At 42.8% G+C, this 24,285-nt stretch overlaps 2 protein-coding genes and 1 long non-coding RNA gene across 11 annotated transcripts in view; 2 read left to right on the top strand and 1 right to left on the bottom strand.

Annotated features, from left to right (window-relative positions):
* Positions 1 to 134: 134 nt before the first annotated feature.
* Positions 135 to 19,489, bottom strand: LOC308589615. 2 transcript variants are annotated; one of them, XR_014009402.1, is made up of 2 exons: positions 18,476 to 19,489; positions 135 to 2,182 (listed from the first exon to the last, which is right to left on the bottom strand). It is a non-coding gene; the product is annotated as an uncharacterized lncRNA (long non-coding RNA). The 2 variants fall into 2 exon arrangements; XR_014009403.1 differs by having other exon boundaries at positions 18,509 to 19,489.
* Positions 2,179 to 13,149, top strand: B3GALT5 (beta-1,3-galactosyltransferase 5). Of its 8 annotated transcripts, XM_081198805.1 has the most exons (4): positions 2,179 to 2,403; positions 6,401 to 6,519; positions 9,902 to 9,969; positions 11,630 to 13,149. In XM_081198805.1, the coding sequence occupies exon 4, from the start codon at positions 11,630 to 11,632 to the stop codon at positions 12,593 to 12,595; it is 966 nt and encodes a 321-aa protein (XP_081054931.1). In that variant the 5' UTR covers positions 2,179 to 2,403; positions 6,401 to 6,519; positions 9,902 to 9,969; the 3' UTR covers positions 12,596 to 13,149. The 8 variants fall into 8 exon arrangements, with proteins under 8 accessions (XP_081054931.1, XP_081054929.1, XP_081054930.1 ...); XM_081198803.1 differs by lacking the exons at positions 2,179 to 2,403; positions 6,401 to 6,519 and adding an exon at positions 6,640 to 7,539; XM_081198804.1 differs by lacking the exons at positions 2,179 to 2,403; positions 6,401 to 6,519 and adding an exon at positions 7,631 to 7,984.
* Positions 12,115 to 24,285, top strand: part of IGSF5 (immunoglobulin superfamily member 5) — a 43,286-nt gene continuing 31,115 nt past the window's right edge. Inside the window, exon 1 of the mRNA XM_081198770.1 lies at positions 12,115 to 12,233. The gene's annotated coding sequence lies outside the window, so the exon portion shown is untranslated. The remainder of the gene's footprint in view (positions 12,234 to 24,285) is intronic.

The raw sequence follows: 24,285 nt of genomic DNA, 5'->3' as shown, positions 1-24,285 counted from the left end.
GATTATTTTTTGCTCTTATTTCCATTGTCATTTCTGTGATCTAAATTTCTGATGCACTGTAAAACATGTACATAATTGTTGCGTTCGCAAAGTAAAGGAAGGATTGGACCCTGATTAAAAACAAGACACGAGGCTTTGACCAGCAAGGCTCTCGGAGAAAGTGCGTAAACCACACCCCTCACCAGGCCATTTTATTAGCAAAAGAATCTTTTACACAGTGCTCGTAAGAACCAATCATATTTCCTCTGAGCATTTCATCAAACCCCACGTGGGGAAAAAGTTACAGTACAACACTAGTTAGCATGCATATATTTGGGGGTAAATAAGTTGAGAACTACAAAGGGGTGGTAAATAAGTTGAGAACTACAAAGGGGTGCATCTGGCAACCCCAGAGCTGAGAAATAAACACGATAAGAAGGATGGCCAGAAAGACCAGATCACTATCCCCTTCATGTGAGATCTGTTTCCTGGCTCCAAGATTAACATGTTAAGATTATATATAAGAAACTACATCAAAGTAACTTGCCCACTATCTTTATGGCACAGGATGCCTGCCTGGTGAAGCAACTGCTGTGTACTGCTGTATACGTGACGTGAGGAGAGAGAAATGGGCAGTAGAGTCAAAAGGGCATGAAAAGGGCACAAATGTAGAATCTTATGGGATTTAATCAGAAATTATCGTCAATATATCAAACCCAGTCAACACAATGCTTTCATCGATGGCTTGATGTATCTTTTATAATTCCTCATGGTAGTCCCATCTGACCCCTACACATAATCCCTGGACATTTAATGCCTGGGAGGAGAGCCCACAGTCTAGTTTAAGCCTGCTAGTAAATGTTTATTTTTCCACCAATCTTGGTAGATTTTCCATCTGTTATCACCTGGCTTTGCAGAGAATTACCCTGTTTTCCAGGGACAGGGATTTACAGAAGCCATCCTGGTTTCTGATTTGATCCCGGAATGTCCCGCTTTTCCTTAGGACACCCCTATTTTCACTGGAGAAATGGTAGCCAGAGCACCTGCTCTGATTAGCTCCTCAGCAGTAGAGGCCCTGCCCATCGATCTCCACAGCTGTCCAAATGCACTTAGAGACCATGTGGGAAAAGGTTCCACTGCCCGCTTGTCACACACAAATTTCGGTTCCCCATTCAGCCGGGGAAGTTCGGGTTCTCCCCTCACCAGGCTCGCTGTGAGCCTTGTCTGTGTGCACACCTGTGTGAATATGGTCAGTGCAACCTAGAAAAGGAAGAGATGCAATTGTAAACTACTGTAATTCCTATTCTGGTCAGTGTTGTGCATTCCAATTATAGACGGGGGAAGAAGCACTAAATGAGCTTACCCAGCATACATCCAAGACACATTTAAAGCACACAAACACAAATCCTGGGAACTGTAGATTGTTAAAGGTACCAGGAATGGCAGCAGTGGGCAGGGTAAACTACAGTTCCCAGATTCTTTGTGGGGATGTTTTAAATGTGTGGTATGTGTGCATAGCCTTATGTCTTTTATGTCTGAGAACACGCTAGCTCAGGAAGGGGGGTGTCAAAGGTAGACTGGGACCTACTGGTCGATCACTAGGTGATTTGCAGTTGGTGTGACCCACAATTGTTCAAGACTAGTAAGAATAAACATGTCCCAAACGAAAACTAGGCTGTTGAAACAATGGATGCTTCGGGGAAAGTGAGAGTGGAATTTTGTATGAAAGGGTTTAATAATAAACTCAGTGGTGGCTTTGAAATCAATTCTTGGACGCAGCTCGCTCTCATAGGTAGACACTTTCCCTTACTTCTGTGAGTGTGCCTGCCAATCTGAGCTGCTATTTCCCACCTAGCTCTTGTTGGTGGAGCCAGGCATTCTTGAAATAAGCAATATAGGTACCACAAACTGAAGTCTGCCTGGCCTTGCCAGAAGCCTGGGACATTTTCACACCCCGGAGGCTATTTTTGCAAAGTTCTCTTTTACTCTGCTAGTGGCTGTTGCTTTCCCTGTGGAAAGGCATAAGGATTTGGTCTCTCAAATAATTAAAATTTCTGTGTTCTCTAGCAACAGCTGAGTGTGCCTGGAATTGCTTGTCTTTGTTTTTTTCTTTTTCCTTGAGTACAAAGAGAGAGCATTTGCAGACAGTTCCTAACTTGGCTTTTGCTGACGATCAGACTGCGGTGGCCGTCCTGCCTGCTACCTGGAGGGAGAGAAAGAAAGAAAGAGAAATCTACTGCTTGGATTCCCTTTACTGCACAAATGCTGTGTTTGCCCCTCCCAGTCCAGTAAACACATGGAGATTGTCATTGATCAAATAGGAACGGAAAGGAGACACAAACCGTTTCCTGGGAAGATCTAACAACTCACTGGAGCTTTCAGGCAACATGGCTAGAGAAACGGAGAGATGTATTGCAGAAGGAGGTAAGGAAACTAAAAAAAACCCCTTGTCTTTCTTTCTTTTTGGTGCATGGTTTTCAGCTAAATCGTTTCACTCCTGAGAGCTCTCCAAACAGATTTCCATAATCAGGAAAGCAGAATCAGACTACCATGCAGACTTCTTTCTGCCGGCTAGAGAAGATGAATGGCATAATTTGGGTCTTTCAAATGAAATATTCCATATTGTCTGAGACTAGGGTTCAGCTCAGTGCCTTGGAGGACAGAGCACCTGTGCCTCGAGCAGTGGTGTGGAAGAGAGAATTTGGGCCAGTGGTGCAGTTTGTTGAACAGTATTGTAGAGAGAAGAAAAGGGGCACCTGCAGGCAATTCTGTTTTCCTTGCCTTCCCATCAGGATCTAAATCTGCAGACCTCTTAAACAACCCTTTTCATACACATCTACATTCACCCTGATCCAAGTGAGCCCCAATTTGAAAATGTGTTTATTTTCCTTAATAATATCTATAACGTACATCTTCGGCATGTGCTCACATACATGCCAAGTAGCAAATCTAATCATGAGTGACACATGCTGTTTAGTGTGCCAGAATTCCTTTGCATGACCAATCTTGGGGAGTGCTTGGCATGGTTAAAAAAAAAGGCTCTCCATAGCAAAGCAGACTTTGTCCACGTGTGGACGCTTCCAATTTATTTCCAGATATGTAGAGATTAGTTCCACAGGGATGTACAAAGTGGCTTGATTATGCTGAAATCAAACATCTCTTCCAAGTTCTTATAGACAGAGGGAAGAACCTTATGGAAAATCCCTGCAGTTTTATGTTCTAAAAGATTGTCAGGAAAGGCAATGCAAGTTCTCTCTCTCCAGACCAAACCAGACAATACGAGATTCTATGAATTACTATAATTTAAACAGTTATACAAGACATCTCACCATAGCAGGGAAGACGGTGCCCAGGTGACCCGTGAACCTGTTCAGTCTTCCTATCAAACAACATGTTAGCTCCATATCTGTGCCCTCAAGTACAGGGTTTGGGTTTTATTGCACAAATTGCCAGCGTGGAGCTCCTGATCGCAATTGGGACCCTGGCATTTGAGGTAGGGATTTTAACTCATTGCATCTGGCTATGGTTAAGACTCAGAATGGGCTTCTCATCATGTCAGCAATTTGAATAAGAATAAAAGTTCCAATTGAAGCACATAGGATTTTTTTCTTATATAAATAGCTGGTGCAGCCCCCACCCCTATCTGAACTGGGACCACAGGAAAGGCAAAGTTTAAAGCTGTCTATCCTCCATGTTAGGTCCCAGTCTGGACCACCTCTCCCCCACTACACTGTCCATTTGTGTAAAAACGAAACCTGCACTTCAGAGTTCTGATATGGAGCTAACATATTGTCTAACATATAGTTAAGTATCATAAGGAAACCAGAAGAGCTGGCTGGATCAGGCCAGTGGACCATCAAGTCCAGCATCCTGCTTTTATAGTGCCTGTGAACCAGATGTATCTGTCAGGAGTTCAGCCTACACTTGAGTAGGACCCTGGTAGAGACACATGCCCAACTGGCATGTTCTCTTCCTCCTGGTCAATCATTCAGGAGCTTCAAAAGCTTTCTTCAGCCCGAACATCACAGCGACCGATGCCAACCGACACCGGCACACTTAGGGATCTGCAGAGTAGGTGTAGTTGCGTAACAGACCTCAGCAACTCAGCATTTTGGCTAATCTACTTTATTGACATATAAACACACACGGAGCACTGCAACATGGCTCCCTCTCTCTCTAGCATCAGACAGCAAAGAGAAAAAGAACAAAGGACAATAGTCCCACTTCATGGAGCACAGTAACACAAACATCCTGTCTTCGTCACTTCCCACTCTGTGGAGTCAAAACATATACTGTCATGTGAAAGACAAAAATCCCATGACTGCAATCATGAAGCAGGAATTCTAACAGTATCCACCATCGTGGTTTTCTCTCTTTTTTAAAAAATAAATATTTATTAAGAATTTTCCATTTTAAAAAGCCAAAAAGAAAAAACAAAAATAAAAAATAAAAACATATACAGTTTACAATCCTTATTTTCTATAACATATTTCCCTGACTTCCCCGCACCTCCCCTTCTTATATTCCAATTCAAATTGTAAATTCAGCAAGTTCTTATCCCCAATTTTTAACCTTTTTATACTTAATTCATTTTAAAAAACCAATTTTACCTTATAAACCTCGAAATTTATACCTCAGTACTCATTCTTAAATCCTTTTTTTCTAAAGTCGACCCAAATTCCCTTCCACGAATTCCCCACTTTTCATACGGATAACAAAACAAAAGAAAAAGAAAAAGACAAATTATAATTATACACCCTTTGGATCCCCAAACCCCACCTCATCCCCTTTTCCGGTTTCAATCCCCAACAAATGTCCATCAGTCTTAATCTGCTATCAGCCTGGAGATCTCACATCCGAGGCCCTTAATTGTCTCTCAGTTCCTCTCTGCCGGTTTTTTTGATAGTCCTTAATATTAAACACCAGATCTCGGAGATGCTCTAACCCGATGGGGACAATGTTTCCTCCAGCCAGACCACCATACTTAAAAGTGGAGCCCAAATCTTGTTTCTTGCTCCTTTCAGGTCCAAATGTCCCCAAAGCTCCAGCTTTCACCTTAACCAAATTTGTAATCCTTAGGTCTTCAGATCTCCACTTATAGAGATCTCTCCATTCTTCAGTCTCCAATTTGGACCAGATTTTCATCATCCAATTCTTATTTTCCTTTGTAACCATCATGTCAGGACTCTGGCTCTCCTTTGTCATCTGCAACACCACATCTCCTCCTTTCCTTTCCTCTAAAACAACATGTGTCTCTTTCTCCACACTCTCAAAGTTCTCAACTTTCTCCTCTTGTCCAGCTGCATAAACTTCCCGGATCAAATCCTTATCAAATTCAATGCACTTGTTTACTGTTAAGTCCAGGGTTGCAACGTTAGTAGCCAAAACATCAATTTGGCCTTGTAACTTTCCCAAGAGGTTCTCTCACACGCAAGGTCACAAGTGCTAAACAGGAAGAGCGAAGTTTCTCAAAGTAGCAAATATGCCCTTGCTTCCTTCCAGGTTACCAGAATATGCTACAAGCTGTGAAGTGTGGACTTCAAGGAAACAGTTCTGAGTATGCTCAGACCACATATCTGATTCAGATAGGTCTACCAGGCCAGGAGGTCTACCCTGAGGCATAGCTACTAATGTTGTACTATGGCTATATGCTAGCAACTGTATCGTGGCTGTCTTCATGATAACAGGAGGGAGTAGGGATCCTGTGAAACTGTCGAGCTATCACTTGTAAAATGCTAATTTTTTACTTGAGTCCTCTGCCTAGAGATGGATGAAAGGGATATCCATAGCATAGGATTTGGATTGTCTAACAGTACAGAGAGCTTATTAGCCAGGGAATGAAAGATTGACAGAAATGTCTCCAGGGGTCTCTCTAAAATGAAATAAGTTACAATTGTGTAGACCACAGAAAAAGTGTGGTTTTGAGATTGGGGGTGGGGGAATTAAATTTTTACTAGGGCTTTGCAGAAACCTGTATTGCCATAGACCAAACTGCTGGTAAACTTGGTAAAAGAAGCCAGTCTTTTACAGTAGTTGCAGCAGCTGTGAAAGGAAGAGTGCCAAGTCAGGGTCTGAACTAAATTTGTGGCTGGTGCACATTTGTACTGGATAGGGGTTAAGAAGGATGAAGATAAAGAATATTTGTTTCTTTCTTTGTTTGTTTACTGACTGCTGCCAAGTCCTAGAAACAGATATTCTGCCTGTTTATGTCTGGTTGGTAAAGATTTGGGATATAGCTAACAATGAAATTATCTGACATTATCAAATTTAGAGATTGTTCAGTTAGTTGTTTTAACTGAACAGAATAAGTACCGGTAGATGCTTCGTATAACTACTATTCTGCATTGGCTCTTAAAAATGGTTCTCCAGAAAATTCAGTTGCTAAGGTTATAAAAGTAATTTTGCTTTGTTGTATTTCTAGATTTCTCCTCCCCCTTTGAAAACCACTAAGACGACCCTGCCATCAAGTCTCTCATTTCAGACCCAGAACCTGCAAGACTCCTGCAGGCTTAGTGGTAGCTTTTCTACATGATCCCCTGGGTAAGTCAGTCAGTTACATTTACCCCTCCTCTCCCTCTCTGCCATGTGGAGGGTTTCTTATAGAATCATAGAATCATAGAGTTGGAATAGACCATGTTTATAGGGAATCCTGTCTTCTTTCTGCATGCTACCAGTGAGAGCAAGAAAAGTAAAGTTTATATTTGCATACACTCTAATTGTTCCTCTTTGCCAGGCAAGGTATCTTAGTATTTTCTGTGCCATGGATCTAATAAAAGAGTTATAATTTTGATCCTCTGTGCATCTTAGAATCATAGAATTGCAGAGATGGAAGGGGTCCCAAGGGTCATCTAGTCCAACCCCCTGCAATGCAGGAATCCTTCCCGCAGCCATCCCTGGGTGGGCTCAAACCACCAATCTTCTGGTTAACTCCTAGACACACTGAACCATTGCACCACATGAGCATCCAAGTGAACCAGCTTTCCTCCTATTTTAAACTGACCCTCAATTTTCTTAGGATGTCAGAAATACACAATGTACAATCCTTGTGTAAAAATGAATGGTGTTCAGTGTAGTCTAAAGATCTATGCTGATTGTTTCCTTCCTTCCCTTAATTGCTTATATCTCATAATTTTGTTCACTAATATTATATCCATTATTTTATTTTTCCACATCTTCCCTATCAATACCTCTGCTGTTAGCAGCATGTGAGAGACCACACAAGACAGCCCTTCCTAACCACGCAGTTTGCATAGCCCCAAACCATTGTTACTAGATTTAAATGTAACTCAGAACTCCTAATCTCCTTAATACCTTGCTAAATCCCCAGAAATGCCTAACTAGACAACAATCCCTCCGTATATACGTTCAAAGGTGCACTTTGCACCCTTACCTCTCCAACACCATTGTGCCTGTAAGCATAGGAAACATTCCACAGGGCTGGAAACACATGCACACCTCATGCACAAACACGGCCCATTGCAAACATTAAACTTAAGAAGCTGCGCAATTTTTTCCCCATGAAAGGAAGCCATATTACAAACACATCTACAAAGGCAAAAGGTAGGTTGTGAAAGAACTAAGCAACTGCTTCCTGCTGACTTCTCACTCCAAGCCCAGCCCGTCAGAGTGGCTTTTGGGTACTTTTGCACGTAACGTATAGTTGGACTCTCAAAAGGCTAATTAAAAATTCAAGGCAATTTTATATATTGTAAGAAGTTTACGGCTGCATTTCTTTCCTGAGAGTAAGCCCACAGAACACAATGGGCCTTGCTTCTGAGAAAACATGTATAGGACTGCACTGTGAAGTACTGTCGCTTTCCACTCAGTTGCAAAGGTTGTGGTTTCCTCTAAAGTATTTCCTGTCTTTCTAAGGCAAGCAGGTTGGGGGTTGTACAGGCAAAGACTTCAGGTCATATTCTGCCATTAAGCCTGTTGCTGTGAGAGAAATAAAGCTGATTCTCACCCTAGAGACAGGAAATGGCGGAGATGACGGGAAAGGGTAGAGGTGAGACCCTGCTCAGTTTCAGGGTTGACTTAGTACGGTTGTGCCAGGGGTGCTGTGGTGGAGCAAAAGCACATTACGTCTGAGGTTGCACACAGCTCTGCGGAGCAGGAGGCTGCATCGGGCTCCTTTGAGAGGAAGAGCTGGATAGAAATTTAATTAATAAATAAAGAAGCTTTATTTAGGCCATGTGGGCTATTTTTTTTTTAACTGGAAGGCAAACCAGCCATTGGCAAAACATGACAAAATGGAGTGTAGTAGTTTTAATAACAACCACTATCGCAGCATCGAGAGCTCCTTAACAATCTTGAGTCTTTAAGTACATATGCTTGCTAACGTTTTTTTGAAAAAGGGAAATGCAGAAAGTGGTGGTGGTGAGGCCTGTATAGTTGATTGCAAAAGCAGGCCTGGGCAGGGGGCAGCTGGGTACATTTGCCCTGGGCCTCGGGCAACAAATATATGAAAATAATAAGACCTGGGGGAGGGAAAGCACAAACTTCCTTACTGTTTCCCTTACTGTTACCTGGGGGGGGGGGGGCAATTCTACTGCCCAATTGCAGCTATGCTAAAAATTATGCATTTCTATGTTGTTTCCTATGGGTAGCAATCTTTCTCTCTCAAGGGTGTTTCTAAAGCATTTTGCCAGTGCACTCCTTTCGCTTATCAGCCAACCCTGAGTATCTTGTTTGCTCCAGATGCATTTCTCCTCCTGCTCTCCGGGCGTTGCCTTCCAACTGTCAGTGCACCCCCTGCCCACTCCCTTCATTTGAGTGAGTAAGAGAGAGAGAGAGAGATGTTGCTTTCCCTTGGGAGAAAGGCACTCTGTTCATGCCCAGGGGACCTTAGGCATAGTTTTGCAGTATTTCGATACTCCCTTCAGGGAAGTCCCAAAAAATAAATAAAAATAGAAATGAACCAGTAAGCCCCTTCTGAAGACAACAAATGCATCACTTTTATTATTTGTAATCTCTACGACTTGTACACTTCCCCCCTCCCAATGCCAAACAAAGCCTTGAAAAGTGCTACCAGGAGTTTCTCACAGAAGGACCAGGCACTTATATCTCACAGATCAGCTTCTGATATTTTTTAAAAAATACATACATACATACTTATATAAATACACACACCACCCCAGGTGGGCATTTGATCTTGCTAATGGTGGAAATGGGCCCTGGTTGGGTGGGGAGGACTGGATACAGGGAAGCCCAGACTGCTTGGCAATATGGCCGCCCTGCTGATGGGACATGTAAGGAGTATTTTCCAGTTGGGAAGGGGAGATGTTCAGCCCCTGCCAAAATGAGTTTTGCCTAAAGAAGATTGTGACGGGCCCTGGACTTTTCTCAAAAACAGGTTTATTTTACAATTTTGAGGAACAGGATAAATGTGTAAATATTTAGTGCTGTCAATCACTTCATCCCGCATAACTGACTTTCTGAGGGAATTTGGAAACATTTCTGTTTGCCCAGGCATAGGAATGTTGAGCAGTCCTGATCCTGGCAACCCTGAAATTATCGGCTGGTAGAATGTTTTCTTTTAAACTGTTGTTAGACGTGTTTTTTTAAATGCTTTTAGAATATAATTAGTGATATTATTGTTAATGTGTTTGCCACCCTGGAAATAATAATAGTGGTAATAGTAATTATTATTAATGATAATAATAGTGATAATGAAGGAAGCTGACATTAGAAACTATAATTATTAGAAGAAGAAATAAATGACAAATAAAAAAATAAAAATAAAGTAGCCTTGCCTTTGGGGGGCAGGGAATGTTAAGACCAAGAAGAATGTAAAGGGAATGTGTGCCCATTTTCAAGTTTGCTTGTTGGAAATGTTTATCAACACATTTAAGGAGATACGTGTTCATTTTGCTTATGGGAATAGAATTGCATTTGGAGTTCACCAACACTTTTCTTGTTCTAGATTTTATCAGCTGCTGTCTTGGAGCCAAAACTTTCTTTCTCCTCAGGAAATTCAAGCATCCATTAAAGGTAAGGTAAATCTGCAAACACACGCAGGGGAGGATTATCTGGACTCCAGTTTTTAGTTTTTGTGAATTGCTTAGAGGCTCTGTTTACAACCAGGCAGTATATGAATAAAATAAACTAGTACTTTGTTCAGTAGATGACTAAGGGAATATTTAGAACCAGATAGTGGCAGCTGTGTTTAAAGAAAAAAGCAAAAAACAGTGCCATCAATATAAAAACATAAGAAGAGCTTGCTGGATCAAGCTAATTTCACTCCCCATAGCATTCAGAAGCATTGCTGGGTTTTATTGCCTCCAACTGTTTGAGGCAATAAAGCCACAAGTTGCTTACTTTCAGGTGAGAAGCTATTTGCATGAAATATTCCCTATGTAAATTTATCATATGAAACAGGAAGCAGTAGCTTTTCATCCCCCCCCCCCCCCAAGTGGGGCTTCTCTGACACTTTCAACTTCCTAGGCAAAAATAAGGGGAAATCGCATTGGGATGCAAAGAGCCTTTAACACCAGGAGAACAGGGAGGCAGATTTCCTTTTTCCTGAAGTGGAGGAGGAGATCCATGGATCTGCTCGCTCCACTAGATTTGACCAATCAGATTTGAACAAGTGTTCACGAGACTAAGATAACAGCCCTTCTCTTTCAGTTCCTTCCTGCCTAGCTCTGACAGGGGGCACTTCAAAGGAGCTGTCATATTTTATATTAGCAGCTGGGCGAGGGGATTGCACCCACCAGACTATTCAGGTTGCCTATTTTTATCCCTCTTCAGGGGGACATAGGGTGGAAAGAGAAATGATTTTAAAAGAGAGAAGAGTTTTTGAGAAAGTTTAAATGGACTGTGGACACCCTGGCTACAATTTTCTTGTCCAGACCGGAGAAGACATCCCTGCATTATCAATGGCTCTGAAAGGCGCTTGAGCCGAGACAGGCAGGGGATGTGCGTGGAATTCAGAGCCCAGAGAGAAAAGAGCCTCCATGGATAGTGTGATTCTCTCCTCAGAGCTCAGGAAGCAAGGTGCACCTGTGGTGGTGTAAGCACAGGGAGTTGGCTTAGCCCAACATGATAGGATTTAAAAAATAAAATGGGTTGGGATATCAGTTTATAAAGCTTGGAAGCTGGAGCTGCCTGAAGTTCCTCAGCTTCACTACCCATTCTGTCTCATTCATACATCACTAGCATTGCTTTAAGGGGGAAAAATAAAACACAGAAATAAAGCAAAGCAGGCTGTTTGCTTACAGCTGCTACGTATTCACAAGGATGACTACAAATTGTACACTATATGATTGGAGCTACCTTTGTGGTATCCTTGTGCAAGAAAGAGGGAGAAGAGAGTGAATGTGCAGGAGGAAGGGGTGCAGCTTAGGTGGGAAACCACAAAGTATATTTTATCCTGTAATCTGTTACTCTCAACCCTTCCATCTACTGACTGGAAACATGCAAGGCTGCATATACACAGCACAATGTTACGTCTTCAAGACTATTCCCAAAGAAAAATCTCAAGTTCAGTTTTTACTAAAATTCTTACAGGTTGGTTCCAGCTGCTAGTCACATTTAAGGCCAGCTCTTTGACATACAGAATGCCTATTTACCGTGCCTGTAGGAATGTAATCTCCCCACTACACTGATTTGCTAGAAATATCCACATAGCATTTCCTTTTCTTTATTTCAGATGGCTTCCAAGAGACTTGCAAGGATGCTTGTTTTCACTATGGCTTTGGTTTGTTTTCTCTGTTTATATGCCAAGCTGTGCACTTTCGAAATCTGTATATTCTGTGAGACGAAGCACGAATTCTTTCCCTTTAAGAGAGATGGACGTTTTTTAAGGAGGCCTCATATGAATTGCAGACGGAATCCACCATTCCTGGTCATTCTTGTGACATCATCTCACAAACAATCCAAAGCCCGGATGGCTATCCGTGAGACATGGGGCAGAGAAAGAAAAATAGACAACAAACGTATTGTGACCTATTTTCTCCTGGGAAGTACTCTCACTGATGTTGACCAGCGTGCTATTGATGATGAGAACAAAAAACACAGAGACATTATCCAGAAGGATTTTCTAGATTCCTACTACAATTTAACATTGAAGACTATTATGGGCCTTGAATGGATTCACAAATTCTGCCCACAAACCAGCTTTGTGATGAAAACAGACTCAGATATGTTTGTGAATACCTACTATCTCACTGAACTTCTTCTAAAGAAAAATAAGAAGGTTAGCTTCTTCACTGGCTTTTTAAAAGAGAATGAGCATCCAATACGAAAACTGATAAGTAAGTGGTATGTGAGTGAAGAAGAATATTCAGGAAACTTGTACCCTCCATTTTGTTCAGGGACTGGTTATGTTTTGTCTGCAGATGTTGCTAGTAGTGTGTATAAAATTGCCAAAGAAGTTCCTTATTTTAAACTAGAGGATGTTTTTGTAGGCATGTGCCTCGCTAAACTCGACATCAAACTGGAAGAACTTCATTCAGAACAAACATTCTTCCCAGAGGGGCTTGTATTTTCTGCTTGTCGTTTTAGGAAAATTGTGACAAGCCACTTTGTCAGACCTCATGAGAATCTTATCTACTGGAATGCACTGGAGAGGTCCTTGGATGAAAATTGTCATCCAGGGACCTATCCAGGTGGCTGATAGGTTTCAACAGAGGCACAAAACTGCATAGAACATAAATCCTGAAATTTTTGCTTAGATACTGACATCAAACCTATTTTAGATAAGAAGATGCTGACATTGCTTTTTAAAACCCAAGCCTATGCTTGTTTGCTTAGGAGTAAGTCTCATTGTGTTCCGTAATGCTTACTCCCAGGTAAACAGCTTGAAAAACCCACTGCAGTAGTGTGCCAAAGAGGATAGGGCTCCTGAACTGATGGATAGTTTTGAACAAGGAATTTCAGCAGGTGTACCTTTTTGAAGAAGCTTCATGAGCCTTACGTGCTGAAGTTCCATCTTCTCCACAATTATTAATGGTGCAGGAGCCCTGCCCTCCTTTGTATCTGGCCACTCTAGTTCCATAGTAGGCTGTGCAGCAGGAGAGTTGCTCTGGTAGTGGGCAGACTTCATAGCAATATAATAAGTCACCATACTCATCTTCAAGGTTGTTGACTAGCTCTTTAAACAGGCACTGTTCAGCCCCTGAGTTTTAATAAAGTTAATGAGTGAAACAACTTTGTTTCACAAGGTTTGTGCACACATTCTCCCGGTGGCTCATACAGCTAATTGTGATCAATTCACTTGTGGTAGTATTGAGACACTTCATTCCTTTCTTTCTGATCAAAGAGTAGGATCCAAAGGGGGCGTGTTGTAAGTCATGATGTCAGAGAATTTTGACGGAAGCAGAATTTGCTGATATTTGCTTATTTGTTCCACTTCTGCAACATAAATGAATCCACAGAATATATGTGGTATTTACTATTGTTTTCAGTCCACAAATGAAACATAATGAGTTTTCTCCCATTTGCCTTGCATTTTCTTTGTATATCTATGGTGTGGCATAACTTCATAACACTGTAATTATGCAATTAGTTACAAAAATGTGACTTATCTTATTATTATTTATTAAATTTGTATACTGCCCTTCATCTGAAGATCACAGGGTGGTTTGCAACATAAAAACACAAAATGAGAACACAAAATACATAACAAAACAGCAATAACAAACCAATAACCCCATCTCACAAACATATTTAAAAGGTCATAGATTGTTTAAGCAGCCAAAGACCTAGTTATAGAGAAATATTTTCACCTGGCACCTAAGGATATGTAATGAAGGTGCCAGATAGGCCTCCTTGGGGAGAATATTCCACAAGTGGGGAGCCACTGCAGAAAAGGCCTGTTCTTGTGTTGCCACATTCCAGACCTCTTGTGTATTATTTTATGTATTATTTTATTATTTTAGATAATTAACTAATTCTGTAAATTTTGAGACAACAGACAAGAAGACTCATAATATATTTTTTGGCAGAAGATGAACTGTAGTGAAACAAAAACAGCACTGCATGCAACCAAATCGGAGTGGAATGGAGAACGATGCCTTCTGACATACCTAGTAAAAAAACCAAAGGAGCTTCAAAGACTCCTCTCTGAAAGCAGCTCCCCCTGAGATGCTATAAGCCACTCAGGGGACTTGTGAAAGTGGCATCTGATGCAGTTCAATAAACTGCACTCTGTGTGTGTGTGTGTGTGTGTGTGTGTGTGTGGAATTCCAACGCAAAGCAGGTGTTGTACATAGAAAATTGCTGTTGGTAGGGAAGGTACGTTAGGTAGGCTGTCATTACGAGAGCAAAAAGAAAATAAAGGGAGGGAAAGTATTGAAAAGCCCAGATTAATCTACAGTGGTACCCTGCAAGACGAACGCCTCGCAAGACGGAAAACCCGCTAGACGAAAGGGTTTTCCGTTTTGGAGGCGCTTCGCAAAACGAATTTCCCTATGGGCTTGTTTCGCAAGACGAAAGCCCATAGGGAAATCTCCGGGGACCTCTTTTAAATGCTAGCGGTGGGGAGCAAAGCCTTTCCCCCCCCCCCACCGGCCTTCGGAAGAGGTCCAGGAAGGCTGGCGGGGGCCGAAAGGCTTTGCTCCCCAGCGCCAGCATTTTAAAAGCAGTCCGGGATAGCAGGGAAGCGCTTCCTGCTATCCCGGACGGCTTTTAAAGGCAGGAGAGATCCGCGAAGCCTGGGCGCGCTGATGTCAGCGTGTGCAGGCTTCTGCATGCCGGCAAGTCTCCGCCAGCAGCGGCAGCGCTGCCGCTGCTGGCGGAGAGGTCCGCGAAGCCTGGGCGCGCTGATGTCAATGCGCGCAGGCTTCGGCATGCCGGCAAGTCTCCGCCAGCAGCGGCAGCGCTGCCGCTGCTGGCGGAGAGGTCCGCGAAGCCTGGGCGCGCTGTGCGCAGGCTTCGGCATGCCGGCAAGTCTCCGCCAGCAGCGGCAGCGCTGCCGCTGCTGGCGGAGAGGTCCGCGAAGCCTGGGCGCGCTGCGCGCAGGCTTCGGCATGCCGGCAAGTCTCTGCCAGCAGCGGCAGCGCTGCCGCTGCTGGCGGAGAGGTCCGCGAAGCCTGGGCGCGCTGATGTCAATGCGCGCAGGCTTCGGCATGCCGGCAAGTCTCCGCCAGCAGCGGCAGCTTCGGCATGCCGGCAAGTCTCCGCCAGCAGTGGCAGCGCTGCCGCTGCTGGCGGAGAGGTCCGCGAAGCCTGGGCGCGCTGCGCGCAGGCTTCGGCATGCCGGCAAGTCTCCGCCAGCAGCGGCAGCGCTGCCGCTGCTGGCGGAAAGGTCCGGGAAGCCTGGGCCGGACAGCTTTTGAAGGCAGGCGGGGGGAGCAAAGACTTTCGCCCCCGCCAGCCTTCAGAAGAGGTCCAGGACCTCTTCTGAAGGCTGGCGGGGGGCAAAAGTCTTTGTCCCCCCTGCCTGCCTTCCCAGGGGCTTTTAAATCGCCCCGACAGCGGAGAAGTCCTCCGCTGTCCCGGGGCGATTTTAAAATGCCGCCCGCCAGCATTTTAAGATCGCCCCGGACAGCGGAGAAGTCCTCCGCTGTCCCAGGGTTTTTTAAAATGCTGGGGGTGGGAAGAAAAGCCCTTGTCCCCCCCCCCAGCCTTCAGAAGAGGTCGGGGGACAGACTGTCCCCGGACCTGGTCTGAAGTCGGTTTCCCTAGGAACGCATTAATTGATTTTCAATGCATTCCTATGGGAAACCGTGCATCGCAAGACGAAAAACTCGCAAGAAGAAAAAACTTGCGGAACGAATTAATTTCGTCTTGCGAGGCACCACTGTACCATGTTATACAAGCTTTCCGTTTCATGTACTTATCCAAAGGCAACTGCCTTCTGCCACTTACAGTTTATTCACTAAGTCTGAGTGCAACTCTTCTGAATTAAGCACTTTAAAGTCCCACTGATTTTAACGGAAGTGCACCTGTTGAAATCAAAGTATTGACTAATGCCTACTATTTATCACTAATATCACCTGCTACCCTCTCAACCAACAGCCATACTCTCTTTGCCTCCTCCTCCATCTATCATTCACTTCATCTCTAGAGTCCATTTTCAGCCTGTTTCTGATGGCCAATCACCTACAAGCCTGCACACATGCATGCATGCAAAGAGCAATCACTGTGTGCTGCTAGAACAAGCATGGCCAGACTTCCGGGGTGGCGCCATCGGCAATGGCGGACTCCCTCTGAACTGGAGGGACTAGCTCTGCGTGAAACGGGTCTTTTCCGCTACGGCGAAGCGGGGACCCAGCTAAAAATCACAGGCGGATGAAGCCTGTGAACATGGGACTTGACGGGCACCCTTAGCGCCCCCCCAACCCGCAAAGGAATCCACTAATGGGCTCTGAAGTGAAGAGGGGGAAGTGGCACGGTGCTGTGAGTCAACTGCTATTTCCGTGGAGCGAAGCCGCACAGCCGTTGCCGGAGAGCGCTGCCTTTTTCCTGGGACAATTTGGCTTCTAAAATAAGCACCCGTGAGTACTTAAACTTTGAACAATCGGATTTTAAATAAGGATTTGCGAGAAGAAAGGAATTGGACTTAAAAATTTACTTTAATTTGGTACTGAAACGGGAAGGTCTAAACAGGAAGTCAGCCTTCCGTTTCTTTGTAGACAGAGTAAAGCAAAGACAACGTAAACTAGAGCTCAGAAAATCGCTTCTAAAGGATTGGCTTTCATCATTTAAAATTGTTGAACCCCCCTTCGGCAGCAGGAGAAGAAGGGGGATCTTTTTTGGACTGTTTAAACCTGCAGAAGTGAGTTTAAAGTAAAGTAACTTTCCACCGTCCTGATCCTGGAGCGGGGTGTCAGGACTGACGTTTTGAAGCTCCTTGACCAGAGACAAACGTTTTTGACAGATAGTTAAAGGAAGAGAAACATAGTGATTCCATTGTTTCCTTTTGCACTTTAAAGGAACAAATATCGACAAAATATCGCAAAAAGGATACTTTGTTGCAAGAACAAATAGAAGTTCTCCCCCTAGAGGGAGACTGTGTAACTAATTCCAGGGAGCTTGCAGCTGTCTCAGATTACAATCGTGGGAATGGACTTGTGACCTTGTAGGACAATGTATTCAGAGGCTCTGTTGTGTGCTCTCTGTAAAACAAGTGCCCTACTGGAACAGTTGAGAAGATGGATTTGATGACTAATGCGGCCAGAATTTTTGAACAGGCAGTGGGAAACTATGTGGAGCCCACCCAGGAATTAGATCAGGAGTGTGTCCTGACAGAGCAGATGAGAGAAGATGATGTTGCTGAATCTTGGGCGCCAGAGATGGAGGGAGCTGCGGCCTTGCAGGAACAAGAGCTTTTGGATTTGACAAATGAACTTGGAAAAAGCCAGATTTGGAAAGATAAAGTTTGGACTGGTCTGGAAATGGGGGGTTGGATAGACCCCCCTATGCAAGGATGTTTGGACTTCCCGAGTCTGGCAATGGGCCGTGAGATGTTTGGAGCTGTGGGGGCTCTCAATTTCAGAGGGATTCTGAAACATCTTCTTAAATACCATATGGAGTTGAGTCTGGACTATGGAAAAGGGGCTGATTTGTTGAAAAGGGTCAAAAACATCACCAAGCTGGAGTTCCCATGAGTGAAAGGAGAATATGAAGAAGAGCTGTGGAAGGGACATGGAAGAGATTTAAGGGCCTCGGATATAAGGTTGCCAGGTTAATGCGCTAGATCGATGGGATAAAAAGGACTGACAAAACCCGGGACCAGGAGGAAGGGACGCTGGATGAAGATTGGATTGTTTTTATTTCTCTTTTTATTATCAGGATTGTTTTATAAAATTGATGAATGTTAGAAAAATGTTGGAACGAAATTATTTGGCTCTAGTAAAAATGTTTAAAGAATTAGGTAAGAATATTATGGTTGTGAGAAGTCGGTTAAAATAAGATTGAAGTTTTAAGTTTTTAAGGTTCTCTATAAGATAAGATGAAAATAGATTAAGGTAACGTAATGACAGAATACTATGAAATATGGAAAGGATTTGCTGCATAATTATTAACCAGGATACAAAAAAAGGGAGGAGGAGGAGGTCAAAGAAAGAAGGTAATGAGAGTTGAGGATTTGAGAATGATGGATTTATTTTTGTTTGTTTGCGGTGTATTTTTGTTTTTTGAATTTGTATTGTTTGAGGTGGTTTGTTTTTTCTTTGTTTTTTCTATATTTTTTTCTGCTTTGTTTTTTCTTTGTAATTTCAAAAATTTTCAATAAATATCATATTTAAAAAAAAATAGAACAGGCATGGCCAAACTTGGCCCTCCAGCTGTTTTGGGACTACAACTCCCATCATCCCTAGCTAACAGGACCAGTGGTCAGGGATGATGGAAATCGTAGTCCCAAAACAGCTGGAGGGCCAAGTTTGGCCATGCCTGTGCTGGAACAACCCTTCACAGCGCCAGTGTGTTCGACCTAATGATGGAGACAGATCTGGGTAATAGCTGAATTTTACATATTTTCTTAAAGGTGTGATCAACCATTGTAGGTTTCTTCCCAGTAGTCCTGTAACCTAAGCCCTATTTGAGCATTCACCTACGATCCTCTAAGTCAGGAGCACTTGCTTACTCTTTGCCCACCATCACATCTGAAAAATCCAGCTCATGGGACCAGCATTCTCTCATAGGGCAGGCTGCAGACATCCTTCCAAATGCACAAATGCCACTGGGGAGAGGCTGCCATGGGGTTTGACAGTATAAGTGGAGCAAGCAAGTGAAGTCCTGCTCTCCTGGTTCACACAATGGTAATCGTGAAGTCATTTGAATGGCTTATGCTTCCTCGCACATGGCATCATAATGCTGTGACTAACATAACCTCTGTTCCCTTATTATTTGTGAGATGGCTAAATATAACCCACCAATCATTTACTGAGAAGCTTGATAGAGAATCTGTCTTGGAGGACTCATCCCTTTGAAGAAACACTGCATTATGTATTTTCTTCCTCAACATATGGATTTGCTTCAGGTGTCGCTTTTGAAATAATGCCTGCTATGCTCCTTTTCAATATTTGAAGGATTAGCACATAATACTTCTAGTAGCTGTTAAGTCCCAGTGGATTCACTCTGTAGTCCATGCAAACTTCTTGGAGCTTATTTCTATCATTCTGGTGTATCACCCCCAGTCCTGCCACAAGTTAGTTTTACTTTCAGCAAGTAGAGTCAGTTCAATATAGGAAACTTTAAATGTGCTACATTTTCAGTTTAACCCTTAGATCAGTGTCTAGCAATTATTTTCTTTTGATATCTGGATCTGGCTCAAGCATACACACACAAAAAAACCTGAGCCCCCAGTTTGGATGACTGAGTAGCAATCTCCCCGTACCCCACATACCTGGTATCTGATTAAACAGCAGGATAATAAACAATAGCAGCATTAGCAAGAAAGATAGCAAAAATCATAAAGTCATCCCCATGCTCAAAACCAGGGCCAGCCAACCTATGAGGCATGGTGAGGGTCCACCCAGGGCAGAAGATCCCAATGTTGATCTTTCTTCCCTGCCTGTCCCCTTGTTCCTGATCTAGATCTTCCCTAGTGGGGGTCAGGGTGTCATTTGGGATCTGCCTCAGGTGTTAAATGTCTTGGTCTGCCCTGCTCAAAACTGTCCACCAGAAAATTTAAAATTTATTTACAGAAACATTGCAAGATCCAGGAATGCTAGAAGGATGTTGGAATGAAGCAATGTGGTTTTAGCAGAAATGATATAAAAGATTAGGTAAAAATTGATTTTTTAAGTGGTGAAACAAGAATGTAAAATTATAGTACACTAAGATAAATTATTAGGATAAAAATCAAGCGGAAAGGATTTGCTGAAATACTTAATTGTAATAGGTATGAGTTACTCGTGCGTAAACTGGTGCCTTTCTCGGTTAATTTGCCTCGTTAAACCTTTCTGACTGCACAGCCCCTTCTCATCGTGGCTGCCTCAGTCACTGGCAGAATCCGTCAGTGGGCATTTCTTGAACCTCTTCCAACATAAAAGTTGTTTGACACCCAGTCTCCTCCTCCTCTCACTGCGCGGGAGTCTTCTGCGCAGGGAAGGCGCTGTTTCTCCCCCTGCTGCTGGGTCCTTCGCCAGCATCATCTGGGAGCCTCCCCTTCGCCTCTCGCTCCGATGTCAGTTCCCTGACATTAATTGAACTAGAATACAAAAAAGGGAGGTGTGAGGAGGTCAGGGAAACAAGTAAATGAAAGATAAGACATGGAAAGATGGAAATGTTCTTAATTGTTTATACTTTCTTGTATTTTGTATTTTCTGCTCTCCTTTTTATTTATTTATTTTTTCTTTTTTTCCCTTTTTCTCTTTTCTGTAACTTTTTTGAAACTCTAATAAATATTATTTAAAAAAACAACAACTGTCCACCAGGTCTAAATGTACCAACCAGATGTCCATGTCCTTTGGGCCTTATTCAAAGTTCATTCAAAGATGCAGTCAGTGTGATGGCTTTACATGTTCCATAAAGATGCAAAACATGAGAACCCTGCAATGTAAATTTTCCAGCAAGTGTCAGCAGCGCATTTTGGTGCATTGCAGATGCTTCAGCTAACCCGTGCCAACAGTAAATTTGTATTCCAACCAGCAGGAGGCAGCAAAGATTGGTCCCAAATCACCTTTAAGTCTTGATTGAGCTTCTGGTCCTGTAGCTCCCTTTAGTCTCTATAGTGCCAGCCAATCACAGGTGCAAGCAAACTCCTAGCTGCTACAGTGACTCAAACCTCCATCCAAATAATGATTTCAGCCAGGAAGGCTAGAGCCCCCTACCATGATTTTAGCCAATAGGAATTGCAGTTTAGGAGCTCCTGTAGGAACTTTACTACAAAGGTTAACAGAACATATGATATGATAGCCATCTTCAAATATCTAAAGGGCTGTCAAATGGAAGATGGTGCAAGCTTGTTTTCTCCTGCTCTAGAGGGTAGGTTCTGAACCAATGGATTCAAGTTACAAGAAAGAAGATTTTGACTAAACATCAGGAGGAACTTCCTCTTTGACATTGGAACGGAGTCGCTTGGAAGATGGTGGACTCTCCTTCCTTGGAGGGTTTTAAGCAGAGGTTGGGTGGCCATCTGTCACAGATGCTTCAGATGAGATTCCTGCCTTGCAGGGGGTTGGACTAGATGGCCCTCAGGGTTCCTTCCAACTCTACAATTCTATGATTTCGTGATTCATCCTGGAGCATTTACCAGAACTATAGTCGGGCACTTGCAAAAGCAACCAACCAGCTCTTTGATTAACAGAATAATAACATATTTACTGGTGGATTTATACTGGAATGTCCACACATCTTCCACTTTATTAATTGTTCTGTGATGAGTCCCCAGTGCTACCACATTACTGCCTTTGGAAAGGGCACTCTGGCACAGAACCAAAAGCAGAACAACCCCCTGCCTTGCACATCCTGGAACATTTGTGATAGAAAAAATTACAGGGTTTTAATAGGAAGCTATGAGACAAAGCAGTATGCCACCCTGAAACTTTTATAGGTGCAAACAGTCTGGAGAGTGGCATCACATATAGAATCACAGTACTGTATAGTCAAATTTCAAGGGACCGTGAGAGTCATTATTCCAACATTCTGCAGTGTAGGAAACTTTCGCCCAACATTGGGCTCGAACCCATGACCCTTATCCTTGAAGGATAAGAAGAAAACTAGAGATTGCTTAATACCATCACGAGCACAATTCTTCATGAACGCATAATTAAAAGGACACATGGAGGGAGGCCACAGTGTACTCTTTTGAAGTGCGTAATTTGTATAGGACTATTTCAGGGACCAGATAGAGTGGGTGGGTGTATTCTGTATGGGGCGTTTCTGGCTGGGAATCCAATAGTCTCCTTCCCTGCTAACAGAAGACTACCCTGAATGGAAACCATTTCCCACTCAGCCATAGTCACAGCTCCCCGCCCCTGTATGGAGTAATATATTGTATTGACACAGGCAAGTCAATTTTTCAATGTTTCAAAAGTAAAATGATAAGAAATCCATACCGTCCGAATAAGACCTGCATTAGAGGACCAAGTCCTGTCTTTGCTGTTATTTTTTGTCTGGTGAGGTGGCATTCAGGTTAAAATCCTGGATTCTTCCACTGTTTTCTTTGAGCTGCTTTCAGTTCCATCATGTGGGAGAGAATAAAAAAATGACTTTCAAAACGAACTAGCAAGCTCCATTTCTGAACAATAGAATTGTGTCTTGGGCTGTGACTCACCTCATTCCCTGCCAAAATGGAATGTGGGAACCGGCTTGAGTCTTGAAGAATGATTGGGTGGAATATTGCCTGCATATTTTTCTCTTTTTATGTACGTAGGTTATGTTCTTATGCTTAATTCATTAATTCAGCAATCATCAGCATATTATGGCACTGCTGAAATAATTGCACTGGCTGCCAATTAGAGGTATGAGTTAAGTTCAAGGTGCTGGATCTGGGGTACAAAGCCCTAGGTCATCTCACCCCTTATATACCTAATTGATCACTGAGCTCTGCAGATAGGGGCCTTCTGCAGATTCCACCTTATTAAGAGGTCCATCCTGCGCAATAAAGGAATTGGACCTTTAATATGGTAGCCCCTTCCCTTTGGAATCTCACCCTCTGCCATTTAATATCAGACAGGTATCATTTCTGTTGTCTTCGAAACCTACTGAGGACCTTCCTCTTTCAACAAACCTTTTATGTGGAAATCTTACCACAGTCTGCATCTGCACTGGAACTATTAAAAAACTTTTTATAGGTGAAATGTTTTTAAACTGTTTGTATTATTTTTTTAAAAAACTGAATAAAAAATATTTTTTTAAAAAATAAACTGTTTGTATTATTTTTATTTTTTATTTTTTTATTTTTTGGCAAGGCACTCATTTTAATGGCTGAAATGGCTGAAATTCTACCCAATAGAGTAAGCTTCATTCTTCCCCAAATCTCCAACTCTTTTTTAATCTCTTTCCACAATTTAATACAATTATTTTGAAATAAATTGAGATTTCTCACCGACAGCCAAATTCCTAAATATTTCACTTTCTTAACAATTTTTTAAAAACTTTTTTGTGTTTTTTTTAAATATATATTTTATTCAAGATTTTCTTGTTTTACAGAAGTGTAGTGCCTCGTATTTTTTTTTACATGTAACATTTTTACAAATCCATTTCATTTGTTGAGGCATTAGGGGGAGAAGAAAAGAAAAAAGAAAGGGGGGTGGATTATTTTTATAAAAATAAAATGGAATTGTTTTTAATATCAACCTGCTTCTAGAATCATAGAATTGTAGAGTTGGAAAGGATCCGGGGGTGGGAGAGGGGCATCTACTCCAACCCCCCCCAATGTAGGAAACTCCACTAAAGCATCCCTGAGAGATGGCTATCCAACCTCTGCTTAAAAACCTCCAACAAAGGAGAGTCTACAACCTCCTGAGGGTGTCCTCTTTAATTGTGTTTTGCACTAGTTTTATGGTTGTAGTTGTTTTATGATTATATATTTTACTGTTGCAACCCATCCTGGGACCTTGCGGTGAAGAGCAGGTAAGAAATAAAAATAAAAATGAAATAAATCAATAAAAAGAATTTATATGCATCTCATGCATGTGTAATAATGTGCTCAGTAGTTTGTGATTTGGCTCCTCTGGAGTTTGGGGAGCCTGGCACTTTATTGTTTCACTTCACTAGTGGCCTGATTGTAGCATGAATTGTGTGAAGCCCACTCTTTGGCCATTAGGCACCCGCCCTTAGCAGCTTTGAAAAGGATGGAAGCCCTCCAGGATCTGAGATGCAGCTAAGGGCTGTACAGGGGTACCTCGGATTTTGAACGCCTCTGTACTCAAACATTTCGGAACTCGAACGCCAAAAACCCGGAAGTAAGTGCCTCGGTTTTCGAATGCGCCTCAGAACTCGAACAGGAAACGTGGCTTTTGTTTTGAGTTTTCTGTGTTGAGGCTTGTGTTTTGAGGCTTCCGCTTTTCGAATGTTTCAGAAATTGAACAGACTTCCAGAATGGATTATGTTCGAAAACCAAGGTACCACCAAGTCTTTGGCTTGTACTACTTCTTTACTCTACCTTTTCCTACTGCACAGCAGAGGACCATGGCGAAGAGAATGTTGGGGCAAACTGAGGGATTCATTATTTTCCTCAGTAGCAATTGAGGCAGTTCTGCAAAGTATGGGGGAACACATGAAGGTTGTTATGTCCCTCCTACCTCCCCTGACAGGGTTCTTGTGACTTTAATACAGTATAGAGTGTTAGGCAGCAATATAGCAGATAGAGTATGTTCTCTTCCCACATAGAGATGCAGTAAGGGGGAAAGTGGCAACAGCTGAATTTTTCACATGCCATACTAGTCATGAAAGTGCTAGAGCAAGGTTTGA

Source organism: Podarcis bocagei (assembly GCF_964188305.1).
Source record: "Podarcis bocagei genome assembly, chromosome: 6".
In the NCBI taxonomy this organism is placed as follows: domain Eukaryota; kingdom Metazoa; phylum Chordata; class Lepidosauria; order Squamata; family Lacertidae; genus Podarcis; species Podarcis bocagei.
This window is presented reverse-complemented; position numbering and strand designations above follow the sequence as displayed.

Excerpts from the sequence above, each read along its gene's own strand:
- B3GALT5 (XM_081198801.1), top strand. The coding sequence starts at position 9,137 with ATGGTGGAAATGGGCCCTGGTTGGGTGGGGAGGACTGGATACAGGGAA. Across the intron at positions 9,228-9,901 it reads CCGCCCTGCTGATGGGACAT|ATTTTATCAGCTGCTGTCTT; the intron begins GTAAGGAGTATT and ends TTCTTGTTCTAG. Across the intron at positions 9,970-11,629 it reads AATTCAAGCATCCATTAAAG|ATGGCTTCCAAGAGACTTGC; the intron begins GTAAGGTAAATC and ends TCTTTATTTCAG.